Source organism: Sparus aurata, chromosome 16 (assembly GCF_900880675.1).
Source record: "Sparus aurata chromosome 16, fSpaAur1.1, whole genome shotgun sequence".
Classification (NCBI taxonomy): Eukaryota; Metazoa; Chordata; class Actinopteri; order Spariformes; family Sparidae; genus Sparus; species Sparus aurata.
The window spans coordinates 10,285,426-10,301,072 of record NC_044202.1 but is presented as its reverse complement, the minus strand read 5'-3'; the positions used below and the strand labels follow the sequence as shown (position 1 = coordinate 10,301,072).

General features: G+C 41.7%; 1 protein-coding gene across 2 annotated transcripts in view; it reads right to left on the bottom strand.

Annotated features, from left to right (window-relative positions):
- The window catches only part of stxbp6 (syntaxin binding protein 6 (amisyn)), a 60,543-nt gene extending 47,997 nt beyond the window's left edge, over positions 1-12,546 (bottom strand). Inside the window, exons 1-2 of one of the 2 annotated variants that reach the window (XM_030444040.1) lie at positions 12,210-12,546; positions 722-944 (exon numbers count right to left, since the gene is read on the bottom strand). In XM_030444040.1, coding sequence (XP_030299900.1) covers positions 722-875 — 154 coding nt within the window. In that variant the 5' untranslated portion in view covers positions 876-944; positions 12,210-12,546. The remainder of the gene's footprint in view (positions 1-721; positions 945-12,209) is intronic. The other variant, XM_030444041.1, reaches the window with a different exon arrangement.
- Between the last annotated feature and the right edge of the window lie 3,101 nt (positions 12,547-15,647).

The following is a 15,647-nucleotide window of genomic DNA, read 5'->3' as shown; positions in this document are numbered from 1 at the left end:
AGGAGGAATGAGTCATCACAAACCCTTCAGAAGAGCAGTATATGTTTTCAAGAACCTGTGGTTAATTTGTGACTTTACATAACTGGCTTTTATGTGTTTGTATCTGAGACTGTGAACACAGAAGCTCAGTGTTGTGTAGCTGTACGGCAAGGCAACCTTGAATCTGAATTCCATACTGAGAAACAGTGCGGGCCTTTGTGCTGTATTGATATACTGATGAATCCCACCTCTTCACAGTTAAGTACCTTTGAACTTTTAGTGATGTGATCTGCTGCGAAAGCAGAGTTTAATACACAATAAAATGGTAGGATTAAGAGATGTCATTGATCTTCATCAGCAGTTCTGCTGGCACTGAAATTAACAGGCTCTAGCTATTCTCATAAATAATATGCATGGCTAATTCAATTAACAAGCAATATCGCCTCTCACTTTTAAACAGGGGAAAAAACAAAATAATCTAAACCTCAATTTCTGTTGAAACAATAATTCAATTTAAGTTTAAATCTAATTTATTTAAAAAGGATTGACCTAAAGCCCAGCCGTAAATTGAGTTAGCGTGTCATCCTATTGGCAGAGGACACATAAACATGCTCATCAGTGTGAACATTAGTGCGAGAATTAGGGGAGACGTGTTGAAAAGTGACTTTGGGTTGCAACATCGAGAAGAGAAGAGAAGAGAAGAGAAGAGAAGAGAAGAGAAGACTGTCATTTGTCCTCTGACCTGAAAGACAGATGAAGGTCATGTAGTCTCCCTGTCCACCTGTAGCCAGGAAGGGAATCTTCTTTTTGGTCCTCCGCCTAACCTGCACGGCAGCAAGCATCTTCTCGTCATGGGGTATGAAGACCTCCTTGTTGATGGCTGACTTGGCACTCATCTCTGAAGTAGGCAGGAGTGGACAGGAGTGGCAAAGGGATTAAGTAGAGAGGGTGATATCCACTTCTCACTGAAAGCAAGAAAGCATGGAAAAACAGCAAATTACATCAAACAGAAAGGATGGCTCAGGCTAACTACTCAAACAAAAGTCTTACTTTGTCACAAGTCTCCTAAATCACAAAAAACACATCCTTTCTCACTTTCCTCCACTGGTATTTTGCCATCTAGATTCAAGTTTTATTTCAGTGTTTTTAAATCAATGTCAGTGTAACTACTGTACCAGCACAAGCAGCATTTGATATGCTTTTGTTCTTTGGTGCGCAGGTAGGAGGAGAGGTGCAAACAGGTGGGAGGTTTATTCAAATGAAGAGGGCCAGTTGTTGTATGAATCTTCAAGAGTAGAATTTAGTTTTTTCATTCCAGATATAATTTCACTACCTTGAAAGAAGAGATCTGCAGTCTCAAAGGAATCTTCTTGGCTACATAATGGAAACATCTGGGTTACTGTCTACCACTAGATTAAGAACCACTAAGCTTGAGAGTGAAATAAAAAAAGTTTTTTTTTCTGTATTTAGTAGGGGTGGGAAAAAGAATCGATTCTTAGATTGATCGCGATTCAGACGTGGATGATTCTGAATTGATTCACAAATGTCAAAAATCGATTTTCTACATGTTAATTGACAACGTAATGTTGACGGAATGCAAGAGGCGGAACTCAGAAGTGCGGAAGTGCAGCGCCCGGACAGTCGACGGTGTGCACACAACAAAAAACACGGGAATGTCGTGAATGTCTGTACTCACAAACAACTCATGGGTGGAACAGTCTGAGGCATTTGTTTACGCCGAGCGGCTAGAGAGCGGTGTGGAGACCCCTGTTAGCTGTTAGCTGTTAGCTGTGGCGTTGAGTGCGCAGCGTCCAGGTTAACTTGTGACACCTGTAACTATTTCTGTCATTCCGCACTGTGTTCAAATGGTTACTTAAAGCCATCCTTCCCAGCCGCATACATCGTTGTTAAGCTGAATCCAAGTCGATGTGAAAACTGTACACTGTCATACAGCCCGCACAGTATGTTGAAATCCAGCCCGCACTCAGCGTGAGGTCAGTCAGCTGTGGCAAAGTGTGAGAGTGCATCGAGAATTGGTTTAGAATCGAATCGTTGACCTCTGAATCGGAATCGAATCGAATCGTGAGGTGCCAAGAGATTCCCACCCCTAGTATTTAGAGTGAATAACCCCTTTATAAAAAATAAACACAATGACGCTGAAGTGACATGAAGCGAGCAGGAGAAATCATTCAGTTAAACAACAATTAAAATCGTAAAGCTTATGTCTTTTGTATGTTTGAAGCCTCAGCCTCAGGCCAATCACATCCCTCAGACTCCACAAGCACACAGACACAAAACCAATCTAAATGTGTACACTCTCTACTGCTCACAGTGTATGGCCTGTTAAAGTAATGACAGAGTTAGAATGGTTGCATCTCTCTGTTTTGCAGCCAGTCTCCACGCTCCATCTCTATAAACGCTTTCCCAATCTTCTCCTTGGAAGCCCTGTTGCTCACAGAGATGAAATGACTTCAGCTGGAGCAGCTAAGAGTACTGGTAGGTCAGAGGTACAGAGCAACAATCATGTTTCTATTATTGCAAACCAATGTCTGCTAGTAGTGAATTTATTTCTTGGTTACTGGGAATGTACCACAACAGACACAGCAGTAAGTGTGATGGTGTCAGGGAAAAAGGTTCTTACTTGGCCTAACTGTGCCTAAACGCCAGATACAGTCATAAAGAAGTGGGTTAATTCGGTCCAAATGCTCTCATGAGGAATACAGAGCTTAATCATTTTTTCAGCCACACACACTCTCGAGGCACACTCATAACGGCACAAGCCACCCTGATGCACCTAACTGTCAGTCTCAACCAGTCGTGGAATTACTTAACTTTGAGGCAAAGCAAGCCAAACTGCCAAACAATGCCTTCATCAAACTGGCTTCCTAATCAACAACAGACCACAAAGTTGAGTGCTCAGCAGCCGAGCAGAAAGCAAGCAGAGTTGAGGCTTCATTCACTGATCGTTACGAAGGCAAAACCTGCAGGAGTAGGAGATTTACACGGACAGTAAAAATCACACAAGCCAACTTCTCCACCCCCCAAACGTAGTGACTGAAAGACTGCCATTGTTTACTGGCGGTCATTGTTAAAGAAGGATTACACCAGGCCTGAAGGAACACTTCAACAGCCGCAGAACATTAAAGCTTGGACACAATACTACAGCCACAATAAAATGTAATTGCATAAATAACCCTGCTGTAAGAGGTACTTTCATGAAGCTGTTAGTTTTCATTTTTTGTCGAGTGAGTCAGCTACATGGTAATTTCTAAGACAACATTTAGTAGTGTTTTCATACTGAGTTGCATTACAGGCAAAGATAGTGTGTGTAATGACTAAAAGGGGTTGACAAAATGAGTTAAATAATCTCAGAAAAAGCCACCGATAGAATAAGAAATAAAGACATTACAGGTTTCACAACGAAGAAAAGAACATACAGGCAGGCTTATGCTTTATGTTTGACAGATGTTCTCTTGTGCGTATCTCCTATAAAAGGGTACAGACAGAAAAAAAAAGGCTTACTGAATTACAAACTTCGTGTTGTGCACTATTTTTTAGGTGGTTTACAATCCTATCGAGCGTCCTCTGAGTCCATCCATCTCCCTTCCTCTCTGCACTTTCAGCAATGCAAGACTTCACAGTAAACAAAAACTTGAGCCAAGATTTTAGGGAGAGTAATTACAGAGGCTAATAAATATGCCTCTCATTGGAATTTAAAAGACTGACAACATTCCAACACTTCTTCTAAGAAATAGACCTAAACTTTACTGTAGAATTACGACACCCTTGATCAAAGAAGAAAAGTTATTCTGCGCTAAACGCCCTCTGTCAAAGAAAGGAAAGCTTGTTCAATCGGGGCCTCTTCGGCGAGCCAGGCAGGCACCATGTAAAAACCGTACAAAACTCTGCCTGGAGCTCTGTGTGTATATCATACTAAGCTCAGATAAACACTGCAAGACCTGTGCTGTGCCAATCCAACCTCAAAGACTCAGAGGACTTTGACATCATGTCCTCTGAATACAATATTCAGTATTCTGAGGTCAGCTCTGAATGTATTGCAGGATGCAGAATTCCAAATTTTACCACAGGTAGTGGTTTCAAACGTGTGTGTGTGTCAGACCTTTCAGGACTTCAATTTGAAAATAGTAGAGCGTAATTGTTGTACAAAAGGCTTTTTATATTTCTGTGCTGATGGGGCAAGACAAAGATCTGTCATCATATAGTGCCTCAACAAACCTATACATGCATTTTACTGTACACATCTGTATTCATACACATGTGTCTTCATAGTTACAGCCCAAACCACCTTACCCATTACCCTTGGATCAGTATCTAACATTTTATGTGTCCTTTCCTTCTTCCTCTTTCAATTGTGGGATGGTACAATGGAGAAAACAAAAGCAAAAAATTGAGGTTAATTGTTGAAAAGTAGCTGGTGTTGTTGCTTGATCGTAGCAAATCAACCCAGCGGAGTTCCTCTCTGTGGAAGCCCTAATCCAGAGCATCTCTCCCTCTTCTCCTACGTCTTCCAGCTGGGAAAGGCTGCCCACATCTCCCTGCAAGCTGTCACCAGGCTAAGGGGAGCGCATATCCCCCCTCAGGTGGCCCACTGAAGCATGACGAGAAGGAGGGAGAAGGAGGGATAAGGGGATGGGGGATGCAAGGAAGAAAACAAGAAGATGGAGAGAGGCGGAGGACGCAGACAGGAGGCTCTAGGCAGTGAAATGTAGCCAGCTACAATGCATATCTTATGGTTTGACTTTGAGCAGTCTTATGCAATGCTCACAGCGCCTGGGCTGAGCAGCTGTATTGTAGGGAGCCAAGGAGCCGTTGTGGCAGTGAAAACATCGCACATATATTTTACGACTGCTTATCACTCCATTTCCAAGCAGAGCCCCTTTCAAAAACACTTCATTAACTGTGGCTGTGTATTGCCAAGCAGTCAAAAGGAGCAGCAATGCTTCTGCTCATTCCCTTGGTCCCCCTTTGCCCAGTGTGTTAATGTGAAATCTGTTCAGTCCGTGCTCATGGCTCTCCTGGGACCTCATTGGGAGTGTGGCCTTTGAGTTCGCTGCGCAGCTACCTCTTTTCCCGTCAACACAGTGCCGCTCTCCAGCTTGTATTCACAAGCCCATGGGAATGTGCCACAGTAGCAGAGGTTCCAGAAGGGGCCTGAAAGACAGGTGGGTGATCGGTGCCTGAATAAAGGGTGTGTCTTTAAATTTCCTTTGGAGAGAGATATAAACTCAAAGCCAAACCTTCAGCTGGCGAGCAAGTTCCATATAGGAAGGAATTTACCAAGTAGATCTACTCTGCTGCTCATGGAATTAGACTGCTGGCAGCTGGTGTGAGAATTATTTAGATAGAAAGCCATTAAAATTCCAGCATATAGGTATGAATTAGTGAGCTCCAGTATGGATGTGGACTAGGGAGGTAAGGGAGACCAAAGGACAACTGAAATTTGATGAGATAGTGACATAATTATATTGTGTGCTTCTCCTATCTTTGTGACAATTAGCTTTGGACCATGAGAGTGAGAACAGGATAAAGTTTAAGTAAAGGTTAAGGTAGTGCAAGGCTTAGGCATGCAAACATTTATGTCTGTGCATGCAAGTGATAAGCATGGAAAACACATTTTTGTGCCTTATCTTTACTTCTAACAAAACACCCACAACTGAATGGGCATAATAACATTTACTTACTCACAGCATCAAGTACGGGAAAGCTCCCTTTTCTGTTCAAAGTCTGTAATGTAAGACCCAGTGCAAACAAGAATAGCAGTGTCTTGGGCCTTGTCCACTTTTCTATATATTTTGGCCTTTTGTACACTTCAGGTCCCTGAAAACCAGCCATTTTGGAAACTCCTTCCACGGTCAAGCTATTCAGACACTCTTTGTCTTTCTATGCAGTGTTTACATGTGGATGGAGACAGAGAATTTTTGGAAATGATGTCACAACCAACATGTTCACTTCGTCATCGAGTCTTATCGCCATATGAATCATCATTGGACAATGTCAACTCAAGCAGTCGCATTTTCCTGCCACATCATTTCAGTCTCGTAAAATGAAATACTGGAAGTACCTCACAGTTGGATATCAAAAGTCATAACATAATCATTTTATCCCATTCCTATCCTCAATGTGTGTTGTGAATTGTTGAGTAATGGTTAAAAATGTAACTTTGACCTTTAACCACCAAAATCTAATAAGTTCATCCTTGAGTTTTGAGTTCAACGGGATGACTGTACCACATTTGAAGAAATTCCCTTAAAGTGTTCCTGAGATTTGGCATTTATAAGAATAGGAGGCCATGATGTCACAGCGATCTTTGACCACTAAAATCTAATCAGTTCCTCCTTGAGTCTTGAGTCCAAGTAGACATCTGTATCAAATCTGAAAAATTCCCTCAAGGCGTTCTTGAGATTGAAAAAACAAACAAACAGAGAGGTTAGTTTGCTTTTTGGAAACTGGCTATTTTTAAGAAAAAATGTGAGAATAATCTATTACTAAGATCCTCAAAAATATTCAAAACATGTACATTAGTATTTCTGGAGCCCCTAAACACCTAAAATGTGCATATTTCTGCAAATACATATAGGTGCACTATACTGGTGTGTCAACAAGCTTAACAAAGGTTGAAAGGTAATGTTAGAGATATCACTTGCAGTTGGGGTTTCAACTAAAGCTTAGCCACATAAGAGAGATACACATGAACAACATTGCACATTTTGGAACATAATGAATGATATGACATTTAGCAAGATAACCAACTCAAACAGATCATTTGAACATCCTCTAGAAGCAAGTTCCCTTTGTCTACTCCTCCCCCTCACATTTGTCTGAGTTTGGAAACTTTCAAAGACCAAACAGTTTCTTTCATTCCACACTGCACTCTCAAATCTGTATGAAAGAAATAAAATGCTTGGCCTCATCTGCAGCCTCTCAAGCATATCTTTCATGTTGGCTCATGGCTCCACAAGGCCTTGATTTTTTTTTTTTTACAGAAAAACCTTCCACAGTGCACACATCTTCATAGATTACATCTTTAGAGAGTGATGTCACACGACAGTGTCAGTTTGATTCCAACATCGCCACATGAACAGATGGTGGATGTTACCTCTCATACAATAATTGAGAGATTACGCTGTGTCTGTCCTGCTGCTTTTGTGTTGTCAACGCCAGCATGTGATGTATTAAAATCCAATCTCAGGTTTGTGTAGCAACGAGGTACAAATAATAGAAAAACTCAGTTTTGAAATGTGCAGTATTAATTATTCATTCACAGGTCATTTAGAATGATGTTGGTTGATATGAGCCAATAACAGCAAGAATTATTATGCTGCACAACCACACATTCAGGAAATGTGTAAGACACAACATGTTCAGTGAAGGAGTGCCTATTATTTCTCTCCAAAAGGGAACTTGGGGTATTTTAGAGTTTGTTACTTTCTAGTTAGATAAGTAGTCATCTAACTACTTAAAAATGTTGATGAATCATCCTGTACTCGGGGGCATGTATGCTCTCTTAATTTTTGTGATGCTGCTATGGATGTTTAAAAAGATGAACACTGCCAGAGGGGCAGTACAAAAAACACAACTTCATGCTGAACTTTATTTACTAATTTGTGTAGGGCTGCACCTAATGCTTATTTTTTAATTGATTAATCTATGCATTTTAATTTGTCAACAAGGACAAACGATCACTGGCAGGACCAGAATGCCAGTAGCACAACAACACAGAAGTTTCGTCTTTCAGCAAATTGGTCAGCAGTGGTTCCCACCACGTCACACACACATGGACCATGGAGTGACACTCCCACACCGCTGCACCAACCTGCGGCATTCTATCGCACCACCAGATCAAATGACTCTGGATGCCTCTGCTTCCAGTGCTCAAGCATGCAGGTAGTACAGCTTACGTCCAACGCATTGACGTACCTTTCCGTGAATCGTTTTCACGTAATCTATTATAAGTAATCATATTTCATGGAGAAAGTATTTTCTTATGTCCTTGGGCTGCTTTGTCTTAACTCTGGACAGATAGCTTAACTTTTTGCTGAAGTAACTTAACAACTGCTAACAATAAACACTTCTGGGCCACAGCCATACACAGCCTCCAAGAAGAATGAAGGTTTGTTACAATACCAAGGTGATTTATCGAGTTTACTTATGGACAGATAGTGGTAGCTTTTTTGCAAGACTTACCCCTAACTGTTGCTACTGTAGTTGCTGTGAGGAAGTTGGCTAACTCATACGGCTAGGTTAGTGGTCATACTTGCTCACTAGCCTCAGGATGCAAGGAGCCAAACCAATCAAAGAAAACCACCTCGGTACTGTATCCCTCGTGGTCGAACTAGCCTCTGACTTCTCAGAACCTGTGTAGTTCCATCCCATTCCAGTGTTCACCGGTAGTCTGCAGGCTCCATGGCAGGAGGTGTAACACCAATTCAGGGCTACTGGCTGCTGTAAACATCAATTAGGATCCACAATAGGTCCATCCTTGGCTGCCTATTTTTATACAGCAATCAACTAATGCCAAAGCAAAGGGCACTCTACTATTTTTTTCTCTGAAACAACCTTGCAGGGAGAGCAAAATAAAAACAGCAGTAAAATTGTTTTTTTATGGTCTCTTTAATAACAGGTCAAAAACAAGCTCAAGGGTAGGACTGCTTATTTAAGCTTGATAAGACGTCAGGTCTGCTTTAGATTACTTTGAAATCTAAGACTAAATCCCTCGATCAGAACCAACTCAATGTGCATGCCAGACAGCAAAGCTCATTAACATGGTTCTTCTGCCATCTCAGAAATCTTAAAATATGCTTGGATTTGTAAAATCTGCAATGCTGTTGTTGTGTGTAGAGTGCACATGGCTGAAGCAGTGGAATTTACAATTCTAAACAACAACACGATGATCTCAAAGTTATCTCAAACTCTCCAAACGGAAAAAAACAAGCAGCGCTGCAACTCAACCATTCTCTTCTCCAAATTCATGCATCCAGTGCTCTGTTTTCTTTGTTGACACTCAGGTGCACTGGTTACTGGGCTGCTCTCTCTCCACACACTTTAGCACACATTTGTTCATGTTCTTTTATTCTGGAAAGAGCAGAGCATTTCGATTCCTCACAACCAGATCCAAATGAAGAGTCTTTTCAGGTCAAGGTTTTGCACAGGAAAAGGTTGCGTGGGATCAAACTGATATACAGATAATAGCCAGGGGAAACCCATGTAAGCATCCATAATTGGCTATTCTGAGAGATGCTACTACTGTAATTTGTAGGACACTTTATTCTCGAGGGAGCACTACAGCAGTTTGTCGCAAATGCTCTTAGAGAGGGAAGCACTTTCAGGGAAGAGCACGAGAAGAACGAAGATCTAAAACATTTTTGGCTTAATCTCCTTTTTTATTTTTCATACTGTTACAGTACATTTGTGTCTTTAATGGCTCTACGAGTTGTGTTTTTGTTCCTTTAAAATATGTGAGGAAACTAATGGACATTGTACACTGTGGGACAAAAGGCAAATGTTATATAAATATAAGAATACATACTGTGCATCCTGTGGATGTCAACTTTAAGTTGTACAATAATGGAGGACACTGATCACAAAAAAGAATAGCTCTTCATCAAAGCAGCTTGTTGAAATTAGTGTTACTCTTTTCCCCCAAAAAAGGAAAGACACGTAAAGACCTATCCATTTTCCTGTTTGACTCAGCTGCTACTGAAGGTTATGTAGTGCCAGGGAGGCATGGGCTAACCATGAATCAATGAGCAACATGCCAGGCCCCCAAATGAGCTCATCCTTTATAGCCCAGCACCTTATGGCAATAAAACAGTTGGGAGGGACTGAACAGTGGTGGGTAAACAGGAGTAAGGCAAACATAGAGCACTCACAAATACAATGCCTCGAACACAACTGCAGAGATCATTACCACAATGACTCGATTATGTGCTGGGGCAATGACTTGAGGCATTAACTGTACAAAAGTGAATGAACAATTTGTTTGCATAAGGATAAGCTAAAAGCAACAGCACTGTGTCAGTGTGCATAGCCAGAATAATAGATCTGGATGATATACGCAGAGCAAAATCAGCAAAAATTCTGAGGTAAAGAGCTTGTGTCTAACTTCACTACTTCTCTATTAAATCTATTGCAAAACATTGAGAAAGAGAGAGAGAGCAAGAGAGAGCATCGTTCCTGTAATGCAGTGAGGACAACTCAGTGATTCAGACTCTTCAGGGACTCCAAATCTTCATGTCATTTTGTCACAAACACTGACAGCCTGGTTTTTGTTCCGCTTTCATTATACAATCCACAAAGGAAGCAAGGCTTTTTATGTCTTTATGTCTGCCTTCAAGGATATCTGTCCTGTCTGGCAACAGAAAAAGGCGAGGTGGTGGACACACAGGGAGGGAGCCAGCTCAACAGTTTACACAATGCTGACTGTAATTGGACACTGAAGTATGGGGAAAGGTATAATCTTATCTTTTATGGCGTATCAGAGCATATTAAGGCCTGAACTCTTGCATAGGAAGAAGCAAATATTTTAATGTAAGCGCTATTGTTAACACCATTGGAAGACACAAGGGTGTCCTCACAGCTAATCTGAACCAAACAGCCTTCTAGGTCCCAACCTGTCACGGAGATTCAGCTGTGGAGACATGTGGCAATGGCTCTTCAGAGATAAAGGCATACCAAGCTTTTATCTACCTTCAGTTTCGGGAAGGAGCCGGCCCGAGCAATTGAGGGCCTAAAAAAGTGCTAATCAAACAGGTTAGCACTTTTTTCACTTAACAAAATAAGTGAACGAGAATGTAAACTTGGTTTCTTCTTCTAACAGCAAATAATATTCACCATGTTAAATAAAATGCTCACTGTGAAGATTTAAGCCTTGTATCTCCATTTTTAGTGATGTTATATACAACATTTTACAGCCTACAAATCTTGCTCTCCAGATGCAAGAAAACACAATTGTTTGATGTGGACCCCCAACAAATGTCACATCGTCGTGATTTGAATAGCTTTTTTACCAGTGAAAATCAAAATTGTGACGCAAAAAGTGATCATTGCCACTGATTACAAATCGATATCTGTCAAAATAACAACATAACATAATAATGTCCAACACGCATCATCTAATCAATCCAAAACAAGAATACTTAATTTAGGAGATACAAGGGTTTTACCTGAGAACATCAAGTTGTTGAGCGTATGCCTCGGGCCAGGTTTTGGCACATATGAGTGCATCTCAAACATTTATTTCAAAACACCGTTCTCAATCTGTTTATAAGACTGCTGAGTGAGTGAGTGTTATATTTACAGACAAGCAACTGCCAATGATGATCCAAATCATGAATTTAACATCAAAGATTGATTATTTACACAGGAGACAACACCAGCAGCATCAGGCGATGACAAACACCTCACTCCTTACAGCAAAGAAAAAAAAACTGCATCATCAGATTTCTCTGGTGCTGTATAATGTTCTGAGACATTAAGTGACGATTTTATGATCTTCTGGTGCTGATCACATGATACAGTGTCTCCTGGTTTTTCTTTATGAGCCAACACAACAGGCAGCCAGTCAAGTTGGACAACACCCAAATTCACTTGACTGCGCTGACAGGAATTTCTCTGGAATATTTGCACCTCCAGGTCACATATAGGACAGGGGCAAAACTACTTTAGATCAAATATTGGACGATCTACAAGAGTGCACTTTATTTTTACTGTATTTATTTATTCTATTCAACACACAGTGGCCACAGCCTCTGTTTATAAGGACAGCTCCAAAATAGGGGAGGCGCGGTTCACCTCGGAGAACACCATAAAACAAAAACAGGTCATTTTTATTGACAGTAAATCACCTTGAATTCTGCAAATTTTGTAAAAACAGAAAGAAAAAAAGCACTTAATCAACATTTTTACTCCGAAAGCCCAACAGATATACTAGATATAATTCTTATAATGTGAAAAAAACTAAACAAAAAAATTAAACAATGGACGCTTGATTACACCAGCACGTGCACTCATGGTTAATGAAGTAAACGGGCGCGCGCACCGCAGAGTGGCTGAATTTGTTGTTGACGCAGTTAGCGCCAATTGCTAATCACTACCGCGAAGTCAACAGATAAGACGTGAGTAGAAAGCATTAATTAAACTTTTGTTTTTCATGTTCAAACTGTTAATGACTGACAGAAGTAAGAGCGCGGCATGGAGTTGACATTACTTACCGATGTGTTTTCCACGTGCGGTCCTCAAATCCTTCACTTGGCGTCTCCAGCTGCTGTCACAGTTTCTTCTCCCAGCACACTTTCGGCAGTCTCCTCCTTTGCTGTTTATTAAGCTGTCGGCTCACACCGAACGGGAGCATTTCGCGTTTAACATCGCGTCGACTTCACTTCCAGGACAAGTTGTTTGATGAGTGAGGAGAGTTTGTTTCTCCCTGCTGCCGTGTGAGCGGAGACTGAAACACACCGTCCGCCTGTCTGACCGACCGACTGCGGCTCTCCCCTCCCCGTGTGTGTGTGAGTGAGTGAGTGAGTGTATGGGGGAAACCAGTAGCAGGTTCCCATGCAGACACACAAACCCTCCCGCCAATCACGTACAGTGTCACAGCACCACGTAGCACACACTCCACTCCTGCAGAAGTGCGAGGAGGAGACGAAAAGAAGGAAAAAACACCAAAGCCGAACAGTGAAAATGGAGGCTTTAGAATTGATGTTTATGGGCTATATTAGAGCCATATAACATTTTCAGCAGGTTTTTTTTTCTCTCCAATATATGAGGCTTTGCTGGCTGACTGGTTCTGGTTTCAAGACCAGCACAGCAAGTTAGAGAGGCTACCTTTCCAGAGGATTTACATTAGCTGTTTGACTTTTTTTTTTTTTTTTCACCTCTTCATGAGTAAAAGAAGAGCACATTTGCAGGGAAACTCAAGTCACTGTGACCCGGGCTCGAGTCAGTGTTTCGATGACCCGCAAGTTCACTCGACAGAAAACAATGACTTTCCTCTTGGGTAGGGAAAAAGTGACTTGTCTCGGGACTTGACTTGAATTGACTTGACGTGCCCGTGGCAAAAATGACTTGGGACCAGTGATGTGCACAAGGGGGGGGCAGGGGGGGCAGTCGTCCCCCCTCGTGACCCAATTGTTGAAAAACGTGCGCTAAAGTGCCCTCCTGAGAGCCAAAACGTACGCTAAAGTGCCCTCCTGAGAGCCAAAAAAGCATGCCAAAATGCCCTCTTGGTTGGCAAAACACACTAAACTGCCCCCTTCGCTGGTTAAAACATGATAAACTGCCCTCTTGGGAGCCAAAACACGCGCTAAAGTGCCCTATTGGGAGCCAAATTGCGTGCTAAAGTGCCCTCTTGAGAGCCAAAACGGGCGCTAAAGTGCCCTCTTGGGAGCAAAAACGCGCGCTAAAGTGCCCTTCTTTTCGCCCCTGCCCTTCAATATATTCAATATTTAACCTAAAAAAAAATGCACTATAGAATGATTTCCTGGGTGTTTATCTAAGCTACAGCCATCTCTACAAAAAACTACATGCCTTCTGTTTGTTACACACTTTCATTTTCGATGACAAACACATTTACCTTGAACCTTGAACCTTGAAAGATAAGACTAGGAGAAAAGTACCTGCTGTTTGTTACTAGATTTATATTAACAGTGACACTTTCAGCCCCTCTGGGCATGTTAACCATTGGACAGAGATGGTGGCAATAATATTTTATCACCTCATTACTATTACTCAAACTTTAAATAGCCTATCTGTGGTTATAGTCTGTGTCCCCTGCTGGGTACACCTTCTTGTTAATTTGTAACAGGGGACAGACTTGCAAACTGACTCTTTTGATTCTTTCGCTTTCAGAGTCACGGTCGGTGCTGCGGATTCTACCTTGCACAAACCTCAGTTAAGTCAGGTGAAGGATCAATAAGTCAGGCCGACCTGACTTACAAATTCAACAAAACAACCTGCACTCTCTCTGCTACTAGGGGATGGAGAGCGGGGGTGGCAGGTTCTGTTAACACACAATTACTCAGCGGACATGTTCAGTAACAAAGGCATTCCCCACTGGACCCATAATAAAGACATATTCAGTCCTTTTGTGGATATTATTGAATTATTCTTTCTGTCAATCTTGCTTCCCAGTTAATGGCGGGATAAATGACCCAGGGTCACTTGGAAAAACCAAAGTAGCTGCGCCTTTTTTGAATTACGTGTTTAGACAACCCGATAAGGTGACTGATTTTCATAACAGTGACTGACTCCAAGTCCTTGTGAGGAGAGGACTACGATGGTGACAAATGTTATAATTATTATTATTATTTTTATCATCCTGTCACTGTGACTCAACCCTCACATATCTCAGATTATAGTAGGCATCCCACAAAATGACTTAATGAACAGCAACTAGGGCATTCCCCAAGCTCACAATAAAATAAAGTAGCTTAACTTCTTTGAATTGCTTGTTTAGGCAGGCTCGCACTACTTGAACACTTTCCAACAATTCACCGAGAGATGTGTGGGAGGTGTTGATGTTCAAGTCTGTCCTAAACTGCCAACAGCGGCCGACTACCATCTACCATCTTTTTGTTTTCTACCGTCATGCCAACAGAAATGTGCTCCCTGGGAATTCACACACACACACACACACACACACTGCAGTATAACTGTATGGAAGTGTGTGTGATTGTTTTCTGTCTGATGTTTTGCTTGGCCGGTCGTGAGTCATCCAAATTCCCCACAGAGCTCTAATTCCTCCCGTGGTTGGCTTGGCTTCTTTTATAAGCTCCGTCTTTATTCTGAAGAGACTTGGCTCATCTGAGATAGTTCAAGTTTTATGCGCTTCTGTTTCTTTGCCTCTGGGTCCCTGCAGCTGATGATTAACATGTTGCAGAGAAGAAGGATGAGCGTTTAAGCAATCGTTATTTGTCATATTAAGCAAAGGACCAGTTGTACTAGCAGATGTCTGTGGGTCATTTGAGAAAACCATGGAGATAAATCTATAATGAAGGGTAAATTAAATCTTCCTGTGACTTGCAAGCAGGCAGGCATTCTGTAATCAAGTGTGAATGTTTCTGATTTCACTGGAAACACTTTGTGTTTGTCTGGCTTTTGCATTTCCGTGCTGCAAGGTGCCATCGCAGGCAAGTTACACCGGCTGAATTGATGGCAGATGTAATTCAGTTTTCTCACTTATGAATACAATTTATTTACCAAGACCAATTACGCCTAATCCATGCTGCCAAACAAAGTCACACTAGGCATGCCAGTAATCAAATATGGATGTTTCCTTTTTCATCCAGCCCCTCGAAGCTTTCCTGGGATCATGTTACAGTTTGTCTGGCTTTGCGATTCCACGCTGAAGCAAGCTGCTCAACCATCTGGTGGAGCATGTGAAAATAGTTCATTTTAGGATTGAAAAATGTTTGCAGACTCTTCTGATGCCTTTTCTTCTTTTTTCTTTTTTTTTCACGCTACACCTTGAGACCATCCACTTTGATTTACACAGCCTTCTCTGTAGGGTGTATTTTGGATCTGGATGTGGGATTTGTTTCGCTGCTCTGGCTGCGAGGCCATTGGGACAGCAGCGAGAAAAAGTATTGGATACAGTGCTAAACTCTCCAGACTGTGACACACATACTGAACTGTACCTCTGTGGTCCCCTT